The sequence below is a fragment of the Dendrobates tinctorius genome, unplaced genomic scaffold (assembly GCF_039654945.1).
Source record: "Dendrobates tinctorius isolate UK_male_01 unplaced genomic scaffold, ASM3965494v1 ptg000086l, whole genome shotgun sequence".
NCBI classification, from domain to species: Eukaryota; Metazoa; Chordata; class Amphibia; order Anura; family Dendrobatidae; genus Dendrobates; species Dendrobates tinctorius.
The window spans coordinates 25435777-25453028 of record NW_027361754.1 but is presented as its reverse complement, the minus strand read 5'-3'; the positions used below and the strand labels follow the sequence as shown (position 1 = coordinate 25453028).

The window sequence follows — 17252 nt, the reverse complement described above, 5'->3', positions numbered from 1 at the left end:
AGGCGCCAGACCAAGACCTGCGAGACCCATTGGATCGGACCGCACCGGACCACCCCTCGGGTGTGTATAATAAGACTTATTTTTCTTATCTTGCAAATTGGATCTGGAGCTTATCTACAGCATTATAGTGGCGGTATCTTATATTGGCCAAAACTGATGATAGGTTCCCTTTAAGCTAAGCTTTTGCATAAAGTCACAAGCGGCTACACTAAGAAGCGACGTTATGTGACCGACGCCCAACACTATACAGTACTCATTTCAACGCCTCGTTTCGAAGCCTAGGCTAGACAGATTTGACTGATCAGACAGACAGGTGCGCACCCTCTCTCACAAGAGACGTTATTCCGTTAGACACATGGACAGCCCTTAACTAGAACTACTGATGGAGTCATTTTGACTCCTTTCGTTTTTTATTTCTCTTCTGTGACTACATTTTTCAGAATTCCGGCTTGAAACTCGGTGACTTTTCCTCAAATATGATGTGAAAAAAGATTTTGTGAGAATAAATAATTTTGGTGAAAAATTTGCGCTTTTTTTCAAAATTTACCAAGAACTACTGAAGGGAGTCATTTTGACTCCCTACTATATTTTGAGGTCCTTTTGTCACTAAAGGTTGCTATAAAGTTTTGTGCATAATTTTTTCACTCTGTCTTATTTACCCTGATGTTCATATAGATGTAGTTCAATTTACATGTCAACTTTTCACATTTCCTTGTCTTTTACCTGCTTGTATTACTGTGTAATACTGAACAAAATAGCTTGTTTACTCTAGGCTCTTATCTTATGCTAATGAAGGGTGGTGTTTTTCTAAGGTCCTAGCAGGAGACAGTATTCTGGATAGTAACTTTACTTTCAGTTCAGCTGAAGAGACAAAGAGAACAGACGCAGACATAGGAGCTCTGAAGACTCATACAGGTATGAATTGTTATGAAATAGTTTAGCTGTCTGTCAACTGATTCAGCCCACCTACTTTTGAAGGTGGCAGAACAGTTATTATTTCTTTTAGTTTTCATTTCATTTCTATTTTTCAGCAGGGAACTATATAGAATTATGGAATTTGTGAGGAATATGGAGAGAAGACGTTTGATAAAGCCTCAGGATATTCTGGCTACTTTGCAATCCATACCGGAGGATGAATCCGAATCCGAATTGCAGGAACATGTATTTGATTCTGACAGTGATGAAGATTTCATTCCTCAGAACATATCAAGTGAATCTGAAGACTCAGAAGGAACAAATCCAGAAGGTAAGTAGTTATGTGTATTTATTTGTTCTTCCACACACTGAGTTAGGGCCTGTGCACACTAGCAGAATTCTGGCTGAATAGCCATCTGGATATTCTTGCCGCAATACAGGCCGTACCTGCCCGCTCATGCCTGAAGCTCCGCTCCGAACCCCGGGCTGGAGCCGCTGTCAGGGACAGAGCAGCGCTTGCTTACGCGCGAGCACGGCTCCGTCCCAGACAGCGGCTCCAGCCCGGGGTTCGGAGCGGAGCTTCAGGTATGAAACTCCGCTCTGTACCTGAGCGGGCAGGTACGGGCCGGATTGTGGTGAGAATATCCGGTCGGATATTCCGCCGCTAATCCAGCCAGTGTGCACGGACCCTTACAAAACAAAAATTCTAAATATTCATCAACTTTTTTCCAGATATTCCAAGCACATCAACTGGGGATCGGGCTCATGCAGTTATGTTGCCTCGTGACCATCCTCCTGGTCGTGGACAGAAAAAATCAGCAAAACGTCCCAGAAATGAAAGAACAACAGATAACGATGGAGGCGAAGGTAATGCAACAACAAACACCAGAGAAGGCGAATCTGAAGGAATACTAGTTTCAGCGGATGGTATTCAATGGAAACCTGTTGAAATTGGAGAACACTTGCCTGGTAGGCGTGCCAGCCAAAATATTCTTCGAGAAGCACCTGGCCCTACAGGATACGCCAGAAGAAATATCATTATCGATAGTCCTTTGAGCGCATGGCGTTTATTTTTTGATTCATATATATTGACACATATAAAGAACTGTACGCTTGCAGAAGCATGCAGGAACAATAATTTACAGTTTACTCTATCCGATGAGGAGCTAGATGCATTCATTGTGATATTCTATGCTCGTGGAATATCTGGCACGAACCGTCACTCGATTAGCAGTATTTGGTGTAATGACTGGGGAATACTGTTTTGCAAAGCGACAATGTCTAGGGACCGCTTTGTTGAAATTATGAGGTTTCTCAGATTTGATGAGAAATCTACTCGATCGGAGAGACTGCAAACGGACAAGTTTGCTCTATTTTACACTTACAGTATATCAAGGAAAGCCCAACAAAAATGTTGTCATTTTGAGTTCCGTCCATCCAGATGTTGTTGTTGCGTCTGATTCCGCTAAAAAAACTCCAGAAACGGTAAAGTTTTACAATGAAACAAAATATGGAGTAGATGTAGTGGATCAGATGGCACGAAAATATACCACACGAACATGCACAAGGAGATGGCCTGTTCATGCATTTGAAAATGCCTTAGACTTTGCGGGTATAAATGCATGGATAATATTCAAGGAGATTACCCACCAAAAAATGTCACGCAAGGCATTTTTGCAAACGCTTGTGAGAGAGTTGAGTGGTCCTTATGTAACAGATAGGGAAAAGGGTTCCACGTCCCAAGTTTCTACATGCTCAGAAGTGATGGTTCAAACAAAATTTTGCCAGATCAAAGAAAAGTGCAAGAAAAATAGATCTGTCAGCAATTGTAAGACTTGTGGTAAGTCTTTGTGTGGGCAATGTACTGCCATAAATCAAAGGCAATGCCTAAAATGCGAAACACCAAATGTTTAGAAGGTGAATTCTGCGCCATATTTTCATTTTTATGCTCCTCCACCTACATTTTCTCTGCTTTTTGTTCTTCAGTTGTTGTTTATATGTGTGCACTTGAATAAAAAAAAATGTTTGAAAAACGTCTATTATAATTATTGTTATTTTCTGTAGAAAAATAAGAAAAGCAGAAAAAAAACAATCAAAAGCATTACTGTTGGATCTCACAATAATAATACATTACAAAAAATATAATTATTAATAAATAACCACAAATGAAACTCTAAAAATAAACGAAAACAAGCAAGGAGTCAAAATGACTCCTTTCAGTAGTTCTAGACGGGGTCACGAGTCCAGTAGTCCTAGTGTTAAGGCTTCATTTACATGGTCCAATGCTAGCTGTATGGGGACCGAATGACTGTTGTTACCACATTGACATCCCGTACAGTTTGCAAATTATTGGACCAGGAGATGTGCTGCAGACATCAGTGATTTTAACAATGCAGTCAGCCCATGAACAAGCGTTTTTCTCGACCCTACCATATTTACACAGGCCAATGATCATGAGCGTGATTTCTTATAAATGCTCATTCAGCCAATTATTAGTCACTGTTAAATTACCATTTCGAAAGGGACACATACATTAGGAAGTCAGTCAGAGATCAGTGATACAAAGTGTCTAAAATACATTTTTAGAAAGTTTTTAGGAATAGATACATAGGTGATTGCTTATCCTAAATGTGCATAGTGGAAGTAAAGGTTGTAAATAAGCATTGAACCCAAAAATATAATCCTATTTGCTGTCTGAGACCCTCCAAGATTTACCTGTCAGTATTTAGCTTTTAGACGGCAGATTTAATGCTAGACGTCCCTGCGGTTTATAATTATGAATTTGACAAGTTCATGTGTTTGCTGTTAATTATTATAATTAGCCTTCGCTTCGCACAGACGCACCCGCTTAACAACAATATTAGCAGCAGGAGGAGACCCCGTGACGGATTCTGGAAGATAAGTGTGCGATGGTGCCCCTCAGATAATCTGGAACTGAATTAACCTCTTAGGATAACACATATGTTTTATGATAAACAAGTTTAGGTTTAAATTGTAACCAGAGCTAATTGTAACTTAATCAGATTTATTACATTTAGTATAGAATTTACTACACTAAGCATGGCCTCTCAACGTAAGGATCCCACTGCAATATAATATAACTGGCCCACATCTCCTCAATACCCAATACTGACCATGTTAATGGTTCAAGATTGCAAAGTTGCCAATATTTCAACAAAGTTAGTCTACCCTTTCGATAACTCCCCATCCCTCCCAGAGAATTCCCCACAATCTGGCCTAATTTTGGATGGGTTTTATATAAAGCTTGGCTTTTCCTGTCCAGATGTCCTGGGAAATGCAAGACTGTTCTGCACCACATGCAAGTGCTTAGGCAGGAGTCGTGCCCCTCTCTGGTGTTATTGTCAAAACCCAAACTCTTAACAAACTCACTTTTCTTCTTCTTGCCATTCATCATATTGATAACATCCTTCCCCAGCACTATATTTTTTGAAGGTGTCGATTCTTCTTCTCTCTTGCTTCTTTATCATCCATGTGTCACATCCGTATGTTACTATAGAAAAGATCAGATTGCGTTCAATCCATGTCTTCGTCACCAGTTAAACGTTCCTTGATTTGAATACCTTGTCTAGTTGCTTCATTGTTGATTTGCCCATAACTATTCTCCTATTGAATTCCGGTGTCATTGCTGCATCTTGATTGATCATTGATCCGAATAGGTTAAAGTTCTTTAGATGTTCATATTTGTTGCAATCCATCTCAAATGTGCCCCGGTTGTACCTGGCCATGGTCAATATCTTTGTCTTCTTTGTGTTGAGTTGTAGTCACATTTTCCAGTTTTCCTACTTGACATGTCATAATGTGTTCTTAATTCCATCTATGCTTGTTGTGATCAACAAAACCCTTTTCAAAACCCTTTACAGACTGCAAATAACATCACAGTCTCTGAGTGGCCATATCTAGACACATACAGTTGTGCTCAAAAGTTTACATACCCCAGCAGAATTTTTGCTCTCTTGGCCTTCTTTCAGAGAATATGAATGATAACTAGTGTTGAGCGATACCTTCCGATATCGGGAAATATCGGATCGGATTGGATCGGACCGATACACAAAAAGTATCAGATATCGCCGATTCCGATACCGGAAACCAATGCAAGTCAATGGGACAGAAATATCGGAATTAAAATAAACCCTTTCTTTCCTTGTAGGTTAATTCTACATGAAGGAAAGCAACTAAGAATAATGTAGAATGTATTGGGGGAGGTGGAGGAGACATTAAAGGCATAGAGGTTTAGCCCAATCAAATGGAATAGCAGGAATTAATTTTTTTTAAGACGTTCGGCGTTACAAAGATATTGACTATGTTAAAGGGGTTGTGTAGCAATAGAGGGAGATGATCAGAAAAGGCACATGTTGGCGGAGTGTTGGAACGGAGTGCTTCATCTAGCTTGGAGGTTGACTGAGCCCCTGACCCGGAGGACACGGCACGGATGCGGGCACCTGTATGCACAACAGACTGTGAGTAAAGCTTTGGAACTACATGCCCTGGTGTCCTCCAGTTATTCCTGCGCCAACACACTCAGCACTGCAACATCTCTGTGCCTGGCACTGCACCATCTATGTCTCTTCACTACCTCTCCATCTACACTGCCCTGGGACTACAGCCACAACATCATTGCTGCACCACACCATCTGTCCCAGAGGATCTGTCTGCAGCGTCAGCTTAACATCTTCATTGCCGAACACCACAGGTGGCATCACGAATCATTCACTCATAAACTTTAATCATCATCCACACGTTCAACATTTCCCTTTTACAATGGATGCCAAGGGCCTTGGACCGGGTCACAGCTACCGTGACATCTCCCATTGAAACCAATGGGCCCAGGACCGAGTACCCCACCAGCCCTGGCGGGCGATCCAACTTGGCGGAAATACATAACAGAACAGGTTGTTCGGGCTTTTCACATAATCTCAGTGCATATTTAGGCTGCAGAATGCTGACAATAAGTAATTTACCTTCTGTGGCTAGTCTGCACGGTTTCCAAGATATCATCTCTTGCTTCTAAGATAAGTGTCCAGGGGGGGTGTTCTGGCACTGAAATGAGAACTTGTCGTTTCCTCCTCCCTCACTAGTTTCACTTTCCATAGATCACTGTTCAGCGTGTGTCTGGGGGAGGAGCAGCTGGGTGGTCTGCTCGCAACCAATCACAGCCATGCCATTAGTTAAGATGCCTACATGCCTAACAGGATCTGCCCACACTTCTTAGGATTCCTCATTGGCTGAATCAAATCAAACTGGCTCATAGCATTATGGGAACTTCCGATTCCGGTATTCGATATGCAAAAAGTATCGGAACTCAGTATCGGAATTCCGATACCGCGAATATCGGCCGATACCCGATATTTGCTGTATCGGAATGCTCAACACTAATGATAACACAAAATTTTTTTTCTCCACTCATGGTTAGTGGCTGAGTGAATCCATTTCTTGTCAAACTACTGTGTTTTCTCTTTATAAATCATAATGACGACCCAAAACATCTAATTGACCCTGATCAAAAGTTTACATACCCTGGTGATTTTGGCCTGATAACGTGCACAGAAGTTGACACAAATGGGTTTGACTGGCTACTAAAGATAGCATCCTCACATGTAACCTGTTTGCTTGTAATTAGTGTGTGCATAAAAGCTGAGTGAGTTTCTGGGATTCAGACAGACTCTTGCATCTTTCATCCAGCCACTGACGTTTCTCAATTGTGAGTCACGGGGAAAGCAAAAGAATTGTCATCGGATCTATGGGAAAAGGTAGTTGAACTGTATAAAACAAAGGGATACAAACAGGTAACCAAGGAATTGATAATGCCATTCAGCAGCGTTCAAACTGTGATTAACAAATGGAAAATCTTGGGCTCTATAAAAACAAAACCACAGCCAGGTAGACCAACAAAAGTTTCGTCCACAACTGCCAGGAAAATTGTTCATGATGCAAAGAAAAACCCACAAATAACATCAACTGAAACACTGGACTCTCTGAATACTAGCAATGTGGCTGTTTCAAGGAGGTACTTCAAGAAAAATGTGCTCCATGGTCGAGACGCCAGAAGAAAGCCATTACTGCGCAAATGCCACAAAATATATTGCCTTCAATGCGCAAAACAGCACAGAGACAAGCCTCAAAACTTCTGGAACATTGTAATTTGGAGTGATGAGACTAAAATTGAACTTTTTGGCCACAACCATAAACGTTACATTTGGAGAGAGGTCAGCAAGGCCTATGATGAAAGGAACATCATTCCTACTGTAAAGCACGGAGGTGGATCACTGATGTTTTGGGGATATGTGAACTATAAAGGCACAGGAAACTTGGTCAAAGTTGAAGGAAAGATGAATGCTGCATGTTATCAGCAAAAACTGGGGGCAAATTTGCAATCATCAGCCCGGAAACTGCACATGGGATGTACTTAGACGTTCAAATGTGACAACGATCCAAAACATAAGGCCAAGTCAAGCAAAGTGAGGAATCAGAAGTGGCCATCTCAGTCTCCTGGCCTTAATATCATTGAGCCAAACTGGGGAGATCACAAGCGCGCAGTTCATGCTAGACAGCCCAGGAATTTACAGGAACTGGAGGCTTTTTGCCAAGGAGAGTGGGCAGCTTTATCATCTGAGAAAATAAAGAACGTCATCCACAACTGGCACAAAAGACTTCAAGCTGTCATTGATGTTAGAGGGGGCAATGCACAGTTTTAAGAAATGGGGTATGTAAACTTTTGATCAGGGTCATTTGAATGTTTTGGGTTGTCATTATGATTTAAAAAGAGAAAACACAGTAGTTTGACAATAAATGGCTTCACCCAACCACTAACCATGAGTGGAGAAAAAGTTTTGATGTTATCATTCATATTCTCTAAAAAAAAGGCCAAGAAAGCAAAAATTCTGCTGGGTTATGTAAACTTTTGAGCACAACTGTATAACATATATATCTCCCAGCAGAGCACCAAGAATTGATTTTTTTAAAAATGTGATAAATTCACAGTGCGCATTTTGGAACATGTAGTTAAAGAAAGAATAAAAATTAATACATCTTCACACATTCATTTTTGGGCACATTCACTTGACTTGTGCAGCAGATTCAATTTGCTCAAAATGCTATTTGTTCTGAAGATCTCTGCAGACCCCAAACCATAATAAATGGAGAGCTTGGAAAGGGTTCAATATAATAAAGATGTATACTCACTTGTTTTATGCCTACCCTTCACATGTTCTGCCAGCACAACCTTCCACCAGGTCGTACTCTTGTTTTTGGCAAGTCTTCTGACTAGTCTTCAATATGGTTTTAGCCTAGGTCTCACATGGTCACGTAGGGTTTGATGTGACCAGATTGACATCAATTACATTTAAAGTGCAAAATTTAGGATTTTTTTAAAATATTCCCACCAATACCAATATCAATTACATGTGTCTTGGTTCAGGTTGACTGCATGGACACTAGCCAGTGCCAGAAGTTCTGGACTGAAGACTGATCTAAAGTGAACAGATGACCCGTTAAGGAGTTGTGTTGACAGGAAAAGGCAAACAAGCTTAGGACAGGTGAGTATAGTTATTACTTATTACGCCTTCCAGGAACTCAAAAGAATGTAAAAGTTGAACTGAAAGTTTTGGATTATGGTGAATCTGACATTTTTAGGAATCATGCTAGGAAGGTTTTTATGGTTGTCATTGAAGTCCACAAATAAAAATAGTCTACAAACCACATCAATATAACCCCAGAAATAGATTTGGAACCTGGCATCTGGTCCTTTTAGGAAATGAGAATTCATGGAAGACCTATATATATATATTTTCCCATGTTAATCCTTGTGCTGATGTTGGAGGCATCAAGTGTTGTAGTTTTAATGTGACACTTACTAACTAGAATTAGATTTAGTCTGCTCCGTAATTTTCTTTTTATTTTAAATCTGTCATCAAACTAGTCATGGATATCTAATATGGCCAGTCTATTATCGTCCCTCGGGGACAGAAGGTAGGGATTGTGCTTGTTACCATTTATCGACTCGCAATGTATATCACCGCTTAGAAAACGTAGCTGTTTGTTGGAGATATGATACCATGGTGACAGAGCGTTGGTTATATTGCAATGAAATCTTCTTGCTTCTCACTTCAGCACTTTTATAGCATTAGGTGCGAAGTGAAAGAAAAGAGAAACTTCAAAACCAGAAAGAGAAATAAAGAAGAGGAAATCGATGGCCAGTTAATGCCGCAGAGAGCAATTAAATACCCCCTCCTTTCATAGCGGCGGCATACGGTTTTAAGTGCAGGTGAAAATTTACACAGTTCCACTGTTACGAGGAAGAGAGTTTAACTAAAGGGACAGATTTATCATCATAAAAACTGAACTCCGGGGCTGAGAAATATATGTTTGTGGAGTCACAACCGCAAAGTGAGATGAGGATGTAATACTGGAATGAACGTGGGAAAATAGAAGGGAGGGAGAGCGCGGCAGACGCACAATTCAGGGCTTATTTTTCTCTAGAAAATTCTATCCAGCGTAGAGTAGAGTCTTCCAGGATGGGTTGCACGTCTACAGCTTCACCAAAGCAACATAGCAATTTCAAGGAGGCAAAAAAGTTTCAAGCAATGTAAAAAAAACTTTCAAAAAGTCAAGTTGTAAGCTATGTAATGAATTTGGAAATGTTTTTAGAAACTAGGAACTTTAGAAACTTTTCAACGTTGAAACTTGAGGTTTTTTTTTTCAGGCTGAAAAATCCAAATCTGAAAACTGTTTGTAAAAGACACATGGTTTTTATTGCATTTTTTTGGGGGGAGGGAGTTGTTTTGATGTAGTTTCTGATGAGGCATTTTTGCTGTGTCTTTTTGGAGGGGGCATTTCTACCGACAAAACCTGGTAAATGAAAAGAGAGATTAAAAACACATTTTGTACCAAGTAGAGGATAAGTTGAAGAATTAGATAGCAAATAAATGAGCTGAAAAAAAATGTGACTCATATTTTTGGGATAGTTTTCTCATTCAAATAAATTTCACAGTTTGTTATTAATTCGAAGCAATTTTAATATGGATTTTGGAGTGGAATCTGTGACAAAAGACATATAAAAAAACGCATATGAGCATACCCTCAAGGTATCCAAAGTATACCTTGTGGATATATTTTTTACAGTGTTTTTTCACTCATCTATTGTTGTGGATTCCACATTAAAATTCACCTTAAAAATGCTTCAAATCATCAAAAAGGATATTTTTATAAGGACCTTGAGGCAGATTTTGCTAAATAATCCACATGGAAAACTACTCTTAGGTCACATGCACACATGCAGTATTTGGTGAGTTTTTTACCCCAGTATTTGTAAGCCAAAACCGGGAGTGGGTGAAAAATGCAGAAGTGGTGCAAATGTTTCTATTATGCTTTTCCTCTTACCGTTCCCCTCCTGGTCTTGGCTTACAAATAGAGATGAGCGACTTTTTTCTTTTTTCTGGTCAAGTCGGGTTTCATGAAACCTCGAACGAAATCGGTCGACTATAGGGAAAAGTCGGGGTCCGACTGAAACACGAAACCCAATGAAAGTCAATGGGGAAGCAAAGTCGGCAGGGAGTGGAGGACAGTAAATACACCTACAGTGCCCATTTCAATGCCAACGACATCAAATCTTATTACTTAAGCTTGGCAACCTTAATTTACTTTATAATAATAGTTACGCATTGAAAACTGGGGGTTATTTGGCTAAAGTTGTGGGGGGGTAGGGCTGGCACCAGGTTTTCGTGTGCCCTGGGCCAAAGAGTGTCAGTGCGCCCTTTTAACACATACCACAATTCATAATGTTCCGATACGGCACAGAAATATAGGTATAGCACAATGAAAAATACTTCACTGCTTACATGACTGATATCTACCGTATTTTTCGGACTATAAGACGCACTGGACCATAAGACGCACCCCAATTTTCAGAAGGAAAATAGGGAAAAAAATAATAATGTGTCAAATGGGGGTCCGTCTTACAGTCCGAATTCAGCTTACCTGGGAAGGGATCCGGCACAGGTAGAGGAGTAGTCACAGGGGTCATTCAGTTGTCCAGGCTCGTGCGGTGGCGGCTCTGTGCTGGGGCAAGTTGGTTGTGCTGGGGCAGCTGTGCTGGGGCTGGGGCAGCTGTGCTGGGGCAGCTGCGCTGGGGCTGGGGCAGGTGGGCTGTGCAGGGGCAGCTGTGCTGGGGCAGGGGCAGCTGTGCTGGGGCAGCTGTACTGGGGCAGGGGCAGCTGTGCTGGGGCTGGGGCAGCTGTGCTGGGGCTGCTGCGTTGGGTCTGGGGCAGGTGGGCTATGCTGGGGCAGCTGTGCTGGGGCAGGGGCAGCTGTGCTGGGGCAGGTGGCCTGTGCTGAGCTGGGGCAGGTGGGCTCTGCGGGGTGAGGCTGGCAGCGGGCTGTGCTCCGGTGCAGGGGAGGCAACTCCGCCGGCATTTCCTCACAGCCCGGAGGCCTCCTCACACCCCTTGCTGACCGCCACCATGTTGGGGTGGCCTCCGGGAACATGGACGCTGGTCCGGGGACGGCGCTTGCGCGGGTTCAGATCTCGTCCCGAGATCTCGGGGGACGAGATCTCGTTGCCGAGATTTGAATCTCATCCCTTGAGATCTCGGGACGAGATCTGATCCCGCGCATGCGCCGTCCCCGAACCGGCGTCCATGTTCCCGGAGGCCACCGCAACATGGCGGCAGCCAGCAAGGGGTGTGCAGGGGCCTCCAGGCTGCGAGGAAATGCTGGCGGAGCCGCCGCCCCTGCACCGGAGAACAGCCCGCTGCCACCACCGCACCGCAGAGCCCCGCCCGCTGCCACCACCGCACCGGAGGTTAGTATATTGCGACCATAAGACGCACCCCCCACTTTCCCCAAAAATTTTGAGGGAAAAAAGTGCGTCTTATGGTCAGAAAAATACGGTATTTTAAATTCTACAATAGCTCAAAAACCGGACAGTATATTACTCCATACAGTATTATGGCCACCACCTAGTGCGCCATACAGAATAATGAGCCCCATATATTTCTCCATACAGAATAATTGGTCCCATATAATGTTCCATGCAGTATATGATGAGCTCCACATAATGCTACAGTATATGTTGGTCCCCATGGACGATGCTCCAGTGTGTTATGGGCCCAAATAATGCTCCATATATAATGGGCCCCATTTCTAATGCTCCAGTGTATAATGGGCCCCGTAAATGCTGCTAAAGTGACTGATGTCCCCCATTTGGAATGCTCCAGTATATGATGGGCCAAATGGATGATGCTCCAGTGTATGATGGGCCCCATATATCATTCTCCAGTGTATATTGCTCACCAAAAAATGCTCCCAACATTTAAAAAAATTAAATACTTCTCGCTGGGCACTGCTCTACTCTGGACTCCTCAGCATTGCCATTTTAAAGCTCTCTGCACTTGTACTGTTTCGTTAGAGGGCATACAGACGTGATGTCATTGCGCTCTGTAACCTGAATGTCACTGTCAGGAAAGGCGGAAGACGTCACGGCGGTGGAGCAGGGAGAGGTAAGTATTGCAAGTGCTGTGGCCCTGAGCAAGCATGGGGGCCCACTCATGGGCGACGGCACTGGCACAGGTCCCCTCATAGTACGACAGTATGTCTGACGGCGAGTGGGCCCTCCCACCGGCAGAAACACTTTTGCGTACTATGAGGGGCCCTGTGCCACTGCCGTCGCCCACGAGTAGGACCCCCCACCTGCTCAGGGAACTGGCACTTTCATCTGCACCTTCCTCTGTGTCACCGTGTAAGGTGGTATAGTATGCGGGAAGGGGCACCTGAGTTTCATCAGTGTCACATTCTGGTTCTGTAGAGTGCGAGGGGAATGTAGTACTGTGGGTGAATGTACAAGCAGAATCATCTAGCAGTGGCTGTGTATCAGTGCACTCCATTTCCAATTCATGTTGGACTGGGGAATTCGGAATTTCACTTAATAACACAGGCAAAGCCTGTGAAAAGAGCTCCATAGCATAATCTGAAGTGTGGACTGCCGCATCCTTCACTTTTAGTGGGGGTGAAGGAGATAAGGAAAGGGGTGGTTCCTGACCAGAAGCCTGCACTGACGACTCAGTGCTTGCATTTTTTTAAACTTCAGAAGAGGAGGCGATAGAGCTTGAGGCTTTTTCGGCAATGTAAACCAAAACCAGTTCCTGATGCTCTGGCTTTAAAAACAGTTTACCTACTCCCAGAAAAGGGAGCCTTAAAGGCCTTCTTGTGCCAGCTGACGACGCAGGCTCAACACCTCCTGCCTTAGCTGCTATTGTGCTTTTGCCAGAACCAGCCGATGCACCACCACCACCATCAGTACCAGCTGGCCCCCCCACACCCATGTTCGCGGCCTCTTCCACCATACGTAATAATTTTTGTGAAAATGGACTAAAAATACCAACAGATATATGGTACTGTTTCAGAAGCGTACAGCTCTTTACAGTCTAGGGATAATTGTAAATCTCCGTATATATTTCATGAGTCAGACACAGATGGTCACAGGCTCAGTATGGATTAGACAATAATATAAAAATTTGCAAAAGGGTACAGTATCACTATATACAAGTTATATATAGTAAAGTTTAAACATACTGAATCTCCATATTTATTTCAGGAGGCAAACACAGATGCTCTCAGGCCCAGTATGGATCCGACAACAATATAGAAAGTTGAGAAACAGTACTATGGCACCCCAGAGGGTACGGTTGCCACAGAGGTCCTCATCTAAAGGTGTGATATTCCACCCTCAGGTAGTCCTGCATCTCATCCAAAGGTGTGATATCCCACCCTCAGGTAAGGAGGGATCACCACTCAGGACTCCTAACCCTGCACTCAACACACTCACATGTTAGTCAGTGCTTTCTGGGTGTACCCAGCGGGAGGATGGCCTCATCCCAGACTGACTAGGAAAGGGTGTTGGGGGTTAGTGTGGAAGGTAGGTACAGTGGGAGGAGCTTAGGTAGTGGAGTGATTGTGGGCATCTAATCAGAGAGAGCAAGCTGACAATTGATGGGTGGAGCTAGTCTGAGGTAAATGGATCTTTCTAGAGAGTTGTCAGTCGGTGACAGGACAGAGTAAGAGCAGGATTGCTGTGAGAGGGCTGAGGGTCAGAGAAGAAAGAAAAATCTTGTCCAAGCAAATAGACTGGAAGGAAGGGGTCCTTGGGGCACGGGAAGTGCAATAAGCCACGTGTGAAGACCGTTTCTGGAGAAGGAAGGACCAGGCCTCATTGGGGAAGGAGGCTCCTGAAGGTAGTGGAGAAATACAGGGCTCAGCTAGAAAGACGGAGGCTGAGGTAACTTTAAGTGCCTCAGTCACAGCCGCATTCATTACTCAAAAAGGCAGCAGTTGGAATATAGGACCACAGAGCCTGACCCACGTCGCCTGGTATGATCCGTGGCTGCCGGCTTGGGACACTGTTTGCGAAGGCCCACAGCAAGAAGGAAAGGAGAGATCAGCGAAGAGACACGGCCTAGAAAGGATACACAAGGAGGAGTCTTGAACAGGTGTTCCTAATCTACCTTTGAGTTTGCCGGACCCCTCCCTCGGATGACACAGTACCAATTGGGTCATCTTGTGCACAAAACTTTTGAGGAAAAACTCAGAAACTGCACCCAACTGCATCCTTGGTGGCTTTTACAACTCGCCTGCTACACACGCTACACTCACCATCACCGTCAATGGCTCACAAACACCATCTCAACTGCCCTGGGATACAGCTCTGCCCATGGAGAGCTTCGTCATCTTGTCTGCTTTAACACCGGCACAGAGGATCTGCATTGCAGCGTTGACTACCCTAGTCGAGCACCACGGGTGGCGTCACGATCCCCCTTTTCCAAATTAATTATCATACTGTTACCAAGGCTGGTCAGGAGACAAATCTCCAGGAGTGGACCCTCTTGCACCAAGGGGCCCCGGGCGAGCTGTCAGGTGGAGCCAACCCCTATACAGGGATCGTTAGGAGCAGGCCCAGGGGTTCGGGTACCACGATAGCCGACACCGAGAGGGGCGGCTCAGGATGGACTGGAGTAGGAGTGCGGGACTGAAGCGTAGACAACAGAGTGGGATCACTGGAGACTGGACCGGAGTAGGACTGCAGGACTGGAGCATAGACAACAGGACGGAGCACGAACACGGGAGGCAGGACTGGAGTAGGACTGGAGTGTGGATAGCAGGATGGAGCAGGAATGCCGGAGGCAGGACTGAAGGACTGGAGTGTGGATAGCAGGATGGAGCAGGAACACCGGAGGCAGGACTGAAGTAGGACTGAAGGACTGAAGTGTGGATAGCAGGATGGAGCAGGAAGACCAGAGGCAGGACTGGAGTAGGACTGAAGGACTGGAGTGTGGATGGCAGGGTGGAGCAGGAACACTGGAGGCAGGACTGGAGTAGGACTGAAGGACTGGAGCGTGGATAGCAGGACCCACGGGGCATCAGACTGCGGGGCTACTGCAGGGACAACGGAAGGTAGGACTGCGAGACTGCAGAGAGCAATCGAGGAAGAAGGGCCCAGTGTGCTAGCAAACACAACGATCAGACACCTCCCTCAGGGGGAAATGGCCTGATATGGCCCTGTCAGGTCTGCCATAGGTCCGTAGGTGCTTCCGGGTCAGGGCATTGCCGGAGCACAAGTAACAGGAGGGAGCCACGGCCTATGGCGCATGCACATTGCATGCAGAGACCCTGTTGGCTCCGAGCCTGTCAGAAGGGACTGCCGTGGCTTTCGGGTGGTGGGGGCTGTGGCGTGGGAGCGGAGGCCGGGTGATTATGCGCAGGCGGCGTGACACATACCATCTTCCGCCTCATCTGAACTGTCATCTTCTTTATTAGACACCCAGGGGCACGGACCAGGTCCCAATTACCACTGTGACATACTTCCCCCTTAAAAGAGCCTGAAAGGCCCGGTACTGAGTAACCCCCGACCCTGCGTGGTGTTTCATTTTAACACCAGATAACAGGGATGTATTGTATAGTTTCAACATTATAAATCTACTTATATATTTGAGGAGGCATACACAGACGCTGTCATGGCGACTATGGATTCGACAACAAACTAAAAAGTAGAAAAAGGGTACAGTATCACCAGATCCAAGGTATATATAGTATAGTTTCAACATCCAAATTCTCCGTATTTATTTCAGAAGGCAGACACAGATGCTCTGAGGCCCAGTATGGATTACACAACAATATAAAAAGCAGTAAAAGGTCAATGGATCCCAAGCGTACTGCTGTATACAGTGTTGGGGTCATTTGGCGATCTACATATATTTTTCAAGAATAACATACAGCCTCTCACAGGCTCAGTATGGATCACACCATAATATAAAAAGAAGATGCGCAAGAAATAATCACACATGTGTGCCAATGTTCCAGGTGTCAATGATGCACTTTGAGTGGTGGGTGGAGGATGAAATTCGGGCACAAAGTGTACTGGATCAGATACAAGGTATATATAGTCTACTTAAAATACAAAAAAATTTCCGTATGTATTTCAGGAGGCAGACACATATGCTCACACACTCAGTATGGATTTGACAATAATGTAACAAGTTGAAAAAGGGTACAGTATGACCAGATACAAGGTAGATATAGTATAGTTTAAACATTCTAAATCTCTGTAGACATTTCATGAGGCAGACACAGAAGCTCTCAGTCCCAGTATGCATTAGCCAAGAATATAAAAAGTATAAAAAGGTTACTGTATCACCAGGTACATATAGTATTGTTTAAACATTATAAATCTCCTTATTTTTTTCAGGAGGCAGACACAGACGCTCTCAGGGTCAGTATAGATTACACAATATAAAAAGCAGTAAAAGGGTAATGTATCAGAAGCATACAGCTGCATACAGTGTTGGGGTAATTGTAAATCTCAGTATATATTTCCAGAGTCAGAAACAGACTCTCACTGGCCCAGTTTGGATTAGACCACTATATAAAAAGCAGTAAATGGGTAAGGTATCACAAGCGTACAGCTGTATACAGTGTTGGGTTAATCTTAAATCTACAAATATATTTCTGGAGCTACAGACAGACGTTCACAGGCTCAGTATGGATTACACAAGAAAATAAAAACTTGCAAAAGGGTAATGTTTTTCAATCGGTCAGATGCATACAGCGTTGGTGTCATTTTAAATCTCCTTATATTTTATAAGACACAAACACTCACAGACTCAGTATGGATTACACCTAAATATAAAAATGAGAAAAAGGGAAATGTATTTGAAACATACACCAGTGTACTGTGTTGGAGTACTTTGAAATCTTCGTTTATATTTCAGTGTCAGTCTGCCAGTCCAGACTCTCTGCTACAGGAAGATAGATGGATAAAAGTACAGACGTAA

At 43.9% G+C, this 17252-nt stretch overlaps 1 protein-coding gene across 1 annotated transcript in view; it reads left to right on the top strand.

Moving 5' to 3' along the window:
• The first annotated feature begins 874 nt into the window (after positions 1-874).
• Positions 875-17252, top strand: part of LOC141098032 (uncharacterized) — a 75771-nt gene continuing 59393 nt past the window's right edge. The window contains exons 1-3 of the mRNA XM_073585628.1: positions 875-915; positions 1032-1246; positions 1648-2224. Coding sequence (XP_073441729.1) covers positions 1051-1246; positions 1648-2224 — 773 coding nt within the window. The 5' untranslated portion in view covers positions 875-915; positions 1032-1050. The remainder of the gene's footprint in view (positions 916-1031; positions 1247-1647; positions 2225-17252) is intronic.